The sequence below is a fragment of the Benincasa hispida genome, chromosome 11 (assembly GCF_009727055.1).
Source record: "Benincasa hispida cultivar B227 chromosome 11, ASM972705v1, whole genome shotgun sequence".
NCBI lineage: Eukaryota > Viridiplantae > Streptophyta > Magnoliopsida > Cucurbitales > Cucurbitaceae > Benincasa > Benincasa hispida.
Window position 1 is genome coordinate 52,655,228 of NC_052359.1, and position 7,639 is coordinate 52,662,866.

The 7,639-nt window shown below is 36.2% G+C and overlaps 1 protein-coding gene across 1 annotated transcript; it reads left to right on the forward strand.

The window, feature by feature from the left end:
- The first annotated feature begins 29 nt into the window (after nt 1-29).
- Nucleotides 30-4,269, forward strand: LOC120091048. The gene is made up of 2 exons (XM_039048852.1): nt 30-167; nt 2,318-4,269. The coding sequence occupies exon 2, from the start codon at nt 2,362-2,364 to the stop codon at nt 2,986-2,988; it is 627 nt and encodes a 208-aa protein (XP_038904780.1). The 5' UTR covers nt 30-167; nt 2,318-2,361; the 3' UTR covers nt 2,989-4,269.
- The last annotated feature ends 3,370 nt before the right edge of the window (nt 4,270-7,639 follow it).

Here is a 7,639-nt window from a genome sequence, read left to right on the forward strand (position 1 = left end):
AATGTTGCTAACTTCTAAGTCATCTGATAGTCCGGTATTTAGGAGGTTGAAATTTTGTAGAGAGCTGATGGGGATACCAACCTTTGTTCTTGTGTTCTCTCCTCTGCTCATGGGTTTTCCTCTTTCTGTTGCTGGCTCTCTCTACCCTGACATAATTCTCGGCCCAGGTACATATATCATCCATCAGGAAACTATTTTTATTATGGAAGTACTTGTTTCTGTTATTTTTAGTACCCCACGGAAAAAGTAGAGCTCAACTTTGCATGCTGATTGCCATCTTTAGATGACCCGTAAGATAGTCGAAAAATAATTAGCAAACACTTTGACAAGATGTTCCATTTTTCCATAGAAATATATTCACTCAAAAAGGTCACTATAAGAAGTTAATCGTACATGAGAAGATTGATTATGTAGAAAAAAGAAAATGGATTCGTTGGTAGATGCCATGAATTTCATTTGTCCAGCGTCTTTAAATAAACATGTTTATTTTGTAGGAACGCTTTTGCAAATATCTTAGAGTACTTGGATATATGACTTTAATTTACATAATATTCCAAAAAAGTTCTTAGGACTATTGATTAATTTAATATAATTTGAATTTATATAACATATTTGTTTTTATGAATTTAAATTTATTTTAAATTAATATACCTTATATTATTTTTCTTGACAAAATAATTGATATTAATTTAAATTTAAATTTAAATATCTTGAAAAAAAATAAAAATAACTACCATTTGAAACAACTACTTTCATTGAGAAAAAAATGAAAAAAATATAAGGATATAGAAAAATCAAGTCTACATGATATTGCCTAGAGAATAATTACAAAACTCCACTAGAGAAAGGGTTACCAACTAAGTAAGATATTGCCTAGAGAATAATTACAAAAAGTCTTCGAAACCAAAGCCCAAAGAGAAACATGGAACCTCACAAGAATCCTTATCTGCACCTCAAAACACTTTATTGTTCCTCTTCTTCCAAAGATCCCACAACAAAGCACACACCCTTGCGAGCCGACCTTTCTCTTTGAAAGGCAGATGGAGGAGGAACTCTTTGGTCATCAAACGAATATACTTTTGGCGAGCAAACACACTCAAACTCTTGAAAAAATAATTTCACACCAATCTCGCAAACTGACACTCCCAGAGAAGGAGATCCATGTTTTTCACCGCTTTCTGACAAATGATACAATAGAAAGAACCCATCAACGAGGGCATATTTCTCGAGAACCTATCCATCATGATCACATGGTCGAGTAGAACTTGCCAAGAAAATAACTTTAACTTTTTTTTTTGAATCCTAAACCTCCACAAAACATAAAAAATTGACTCAATGACAGGAAAGGGTTTTAATAAGAGATCCTAAAGGAAGACTTGCAAGTGAAGCTCTCTAAGGGACTATGACTCCAAAAACAACTACCATATAAGTAGTAGTGTGCACGGTTTGGTTCGATCCACTTTTGGGTCGAACCATGGACCAAACTGAAAAGTTTGATTTTTTAATATTGCTAGATAGCAAAAACGGGAGTTGTTTCAGATTCAACTTTTGAATCAAACTATCCATCTTGGGTCTGATTTAGTTCAATTTGGTTATAATTGGGATTTTCAATCTTTTTCATTGAACAAAGAACAAAACTCTTTCTCTTCCTTTCTCTCTCTCTTTTTTTGGGAAATTTGTACGGATGACCCAAAAATTGGGCCCAAAATGTCAAATGACCAATTTTTAAAAAATAATGTTAATTGACCCTCTGCTGATATCATCGTCATACCAAATTACGTAAATTGCCCTTACACCAGCCTCACGAGGTAAATCTCGCTCTCGTCTGATTAAACACTCTCGCTCTTCTTGAAATTCCCTGGTTTGATGTGATTGCTCGTCAGTGTACTGTTGATTTGACAATTTTCACGACGGAAGCCTCAAATTAAATCAATAATACCTAAACACAATACAATGGTGATTTCTTTAAACTTTAAACTCCATTTCAAAGGTGATTACTTCTCTAGTTTTCGATGGTGTTTTGTTGAATGGAGATTTTTCGAACGAGGATTTCCAAGATGAGACTTTCTCAGAAAGGAATAGCTTTTTCAGAAAGGTGAATTATTTTGAGTCTGTTTAATTATTTTCGATGTGTTATTTCTGGAAATGCAACATTACGAAATTTTGTATTGGGAGAGAGTAAGAAAGAGGAAGAGTAAGATAGAGAGCGAGATTACGAGAGAGAACGAGATTTTGAGAGAGCGAGATTTTGAGAGAGAGCGAGAGTACACTTCAATTGCTTGTACAGCTTAATGACAAATGTTCTCTTGCTTTGTAGGATGACAGAAAAGTGTATATTTATTCGATTTGGAGGTGATTGGGATGAGAATGAAAGTTCGTACATTGAAGACAATTGAAAGGAATCATTGTGCTTATACATTGAATTATGAAGAACTTAAATCTCACATTTACAGGGCTACAAAAGTCAGTTCTTCAGAGTTTGATCTTATCCTGAAAGTTAAATATAATCTTGAATTTGAAGCCCCTCCACAATGGATAATGGATGATGATGATGTTCACTTCCTTCTTTTACGAGAAGAGCTTAGTAGACTTCAGATAGCTGTAACATTGAAGTCTAAACAGGACGAAAGGGTTGGAATGGGGTTTGGAAATGTGAGTTATGATGATACGGCTGCGGACAGACAATACAATGAATCATATCAGTTTTGTCAAGAAGAGGATGATATTCCATTGTCTACCAACATTGATATTCCATTGTCTATCAACATTGTACCATCAACATTCGATTATATGGATTGTGGTCCTTCAGTGGATGTGGATGTGAATGAGCAACCAGCAGGATTGAATGAAATGGATCGTGATCATGGAGATGTACGTCGTTCTACAGCAGCTTCAGTGGTTCCACCATTTGTGTCTTCAAGTCATAGGACAGAGTTGATTATGCCTGGCACCTCTTCATCTGGGACAGAGGACATTGAAGTTGGTTAACTATTTTGAGCAAAAAGGACTTGAAAATGAGATTATCTATTCGTCTATCAACAAAAATTTTGAATTTAAGGTCAGGAAATCAACCAAATCTTTGTTCACTGTCAAATGCATTGGGGAGACATGTAAGTGAAGCCTTCGTGCAGTCAAAATGGAAGAGTCTGGTATATTCAAGATCACAAAGTACTGCTGTTTGCACACATGTTCTATAGGAATTTTGAATCACGACCATAAACAAACAACTGCTACGGTTGTTGGTCAGCTCATCAAAGATAAGTTCACAGGCATAGGATGTATTTATAAACCTTGTCATATTGTTGAGGATATGAGGAGAGATTATGGTGTGAACATAAGTTATGATAAAGCGTGGCATGCAAGGAAAACTGTGTATGATCTCACTAGAGGTACTCCAGAATACTCATACTCCATACTACATGCTTATGGAGAAGCGCTAAAAATAAAGAATCCGGGTACAGTTTTTGAGATCGAACTTGAAGATGATGTGCATTTCAAGTATATGTTTATGACATTAAGGTCTTGTATTAGAGGTTTTGCAAGTTGTCGGCCTTATTATTGTTGATAGGTCACACTTGAAAGGAAAATACGAAGACACTATGTTGGTTGCGGTTTCTATGGACGAGAACAATCAATTATATTCACTAACATATGCAATATTGGACAATGAAACTGATCGATCATGGAAATGGTTTATGTCAAACTTGAAATGCAGTATCGGAGAACCCGATAATCTGGTGTTTGTGTCTGATTGGATAGTATCTATCGGTAATATTATTTATGCAATTTTTCCCACAACATTTCATGGATTGTGCACATGGTATATAGAACAGAATCTGGTTACAAACTTTACGGATAACACGGTTGTTGGGATATTTAGAGATGCAACAAAGACATTTCGCATGACAGAGTTCCAAACAAAATTAGACGAACTCCGCAGTTTTAGAGACGGTGCTGTCACGAAATATTTGGAAGACATCGGTCTTCAAAGGTGGGCATGGGTTTACCAAATAGAATGAAAATATGATAACATGACATCCAACAGTGCAGAGTGTTTAGATTCCTTAACTAAAGAGTATCGACTAATGCCCATAGTATGCTTGATTGAACATGTTAGAGAAATGTTCCAATCGTGGTTCTATGAACGTAGGAATTACTGGGCATCTCGAACGACATTGCACTCTGACTACTGTGAACCCCGATTGGCAAGTGAAGCTGATAAGGGCAGACGATATCGGGTGGAGCTTATTGATTGTTATCGGGTACACGTGCGAGATATATGAATGGATAACGGTATGTCAACTTCACACGAAGGATGCCACGTTAAGGAATTCGAACTCACATGTATTCCCGTGTTCCCATGCAATTGTGTGCTGCCAAGGAAAGAAATATACCCATCCACATCTTTGCAATTGATTTATACAGTGATTTCTAATGACTGCGTATGCGGAGCCTATAAATTCACTTGGCCACATATCTGAATGGAAAAGACCTTCTGGATACGTAGAAAAGATTATCTCCTCCGAAGTTTATGCCACAAGCCGGACGATAGAGAGTGAGAAGAATACCATCTAGAGAGAATTTTCGCAGACAAATAAAATGTGGTCGATGTGGAATTATAGGCATAACCACAAAATTGTACTGAACCGCTTACAACCGTGCGACATGGAAAATGCCAGAGACTGAGACACAAACACCCTCATCCAGTTAGTTAAATATACATTGATCATTTTTCATACGTCATGCTGTTAACATACTCATACTTTTATACTGTAACATACTTCATACTTTTTCATACTTCATACTTGTACCACTTCATACTTTCACTTTCATCTTGTAAACAAAAAACAATAACAAGCTGTGAGTATTTATATAATACAATAATTCATACTCTCTCATCTTCATACTCGTAACAAAAATGGATAACTTCATACTCTCTCAATCTTCATACTTGTAAACAAAAACAATAACTTCATATACTCTCTCAATCTTCATACTTGTAAAAAATGATAAACTTCATATTCTCTCAATCTCACTCTTTCTCACATCTCGCTCTCTCGAACATCTCGCTCTCCATGAATCTCGCACTCTCGCACAATCTCGCTTCTTTGAACATTTCAGATGGGGTAAATTGTTTACCATATCACGTGTCGTGTGGTTGCGTGATCGCGTAGGCGTGGAGTAGGTGAATTGTAGTGGGAGCATGTGATGCTCGTCGTTTAGTAGAAGGCGCGTGCTAGACGATCGCGTAGTTAGCAAGCTTCATCGCTTAGGCGATGGTGCTTCGCGACATCGTAGTCGCTTAGACGATCGCGGAAGGCAAGCGTTGTGCGGAGCGCGCTAAATGATCGTGTACTTCAGGCTTCATCACTTAGTAAAGGTACACGATCGTGCACTAATAACTAAACGATCGTTTAGATTTGTCTAGACAATCGTATAGTAAAGCTAAACAATCGTTTAACTCTAAGAGCGCTGGTAAGCGATATAGCAAAGAGTTTGTTTTATCGTCTAGATGATCGTGGGGTGTTTTAATGCAATTTTACCCGGTTCATCAACTTTTATTGCTTATACATGTGATGTATGGTACTTATATGCCAAAGTGTTTGTCATATAGTTAAAAATCTCTCACTCTCTTAATCTCGCTCTCTCAATCTTTGAACTTTGAACTTTGAACCATATAATGTTCTAAGCCCAATTATGCATGTTCTGATAAAATTCTAATATTGAACTTTGAATTTTGAACTTACATAAAAAATACATGTTCAATTATACAATGAAAAGAGCAGTAGCTCCATTATACATAAAAAATGCATGTTCTGATAAAATTATGATATTGAACTTTGAACTTTCATAAAAAATATATGTTCAATTATACAATGAATGTTTTTATATACATAAAAAATAAATGAATGTTTTTACATACATAAAAAATAAATGAATATTTTTACATACATAAAAAATAAATGAATGTTTTTACATACATAAAAAATAAATGAATGTTTTTACATACATAAAAAAAATGAATGTTTTTACTTATATAAAAAAAATGAATCTTTTTACATATATATATATAAAAAAATGAATGTTTTTACATACATAAAAAATACAATAAAAAAATACATGTTCTATACATATAAAAAATATAGAGTGTTTGCTCATAGTTGACATGCTAATTGCATCCTATATTCACTCATCTTCTCCTGAGTGATTACAAATGGATCAGCACCAGTCACCTGGTGTTCCAGTAGTTTGATTGCGAAGATGCCACAATCAAGCGATCCGTGTTATATGTCGAAGTTCATAGGTCGCACAATTTTCCAACGGGCTGTGAATAGATCCGACTTTGAACAATCCACGTCACAGTAGTGAAGTAAAGATGATACTGTGACCGTCAATGGCTCTAGCCAATTCACCAGCTTTGTCATTGATGTATGACGGAAGTGAATCGAACACGAATATGTGGCCTCTATTAATGTCCATTGCAAAGACCATCCAGTGGTCACTGATATTCATCGCCGTATAAACGAAATCCACATCTGCCCATTTGACATCGAATTTACCGGTGACGTAGTCTTTATACGTGTCTTCATCTTCCCATGCTAGGGCAGCCTCTAGAAGTGACTTATTCTTTATAAGTTTAAATACCTCGCCACGAGTATTAAGGTGACTCTCTCAAATAAAATGAGAAGTTAAGTAAAGAAGTAAAGACCAGGAAACTTAACGAAATGAGAAATTAAGAAACGAAATATCAAAATTTACCGATACACTAATTGACAAGATGGTGAACTTGTGCATGCACATGTCGAGTCGGGTATAAAATTTATCTTTCATAAAATAAAATAAAGTATTTATGGTTTACACGAAAAATTAATATGTCAGTAAAAGTACAAGATAGCCAACATGTAAAGACGTAAAGACTAAGACACTTACATCGCACTCGACCAATGAATTCAGGGTAATCAATTCCTTGAAGAATTGGTTGGCGAGTGGTTTAAAGGAGTTCTCTCGAACCTCGTTTTTCGTATTGTCATCCGAGATCCAACCCATCATTTCTGTAAGGATATTGTGTGGAACATCGTGTGCTACGTTATATGTGACGATCAATCTGGATATTGATGTAGCTACACCTGGGAGAGGATGTTTAACCACACTTTTCTTCTTTACTTAGGCTAGGGATGTATATTTATCAACAGATTTTCTCTTACGACTAACTCTTCGAGATTCCTACATAAACAGATAACAAAACATTACTCATCAAGAAATATAAATATATAAACAAAGATTACTGATCAATAAATTACTCACCAGTAGAACTCCTTCTGTGGTCGTAACAATCCCAGAAGTGTCAGAATTTGGGATGCCAGACATGTCAACCTCTGTATGTGGCATGGTGAATAAGGCAGACATGTCGGGCTCTGTTTGTGGGACGTTGGCCTGTATAGGTTCGACGTCAATTGGTGATGTCGTGGCAGTGGTGGTATCGGGCTGTACAGGGGGTGTGGGAGTATGTGAAGTAGTGGTATCGAGCTGTAGAGGGGGGATAGGGATATGAGTGTCAGAGGCAGTCGCAGTCGTATCAGGATCCCGAGATGGGATGTGTGACCTGGTCGTCTCCTCATTCACCGTGGAACCGTTTAGT

Coding starts and splice junctions, on each gene's coding strand:
- LOC120091048 (XM_039048852.1), top strand. CDS start 2,362: ATGAGAATGAAAGTTCGTACATTGAAGACAATTGAAAGGAATCATTGT.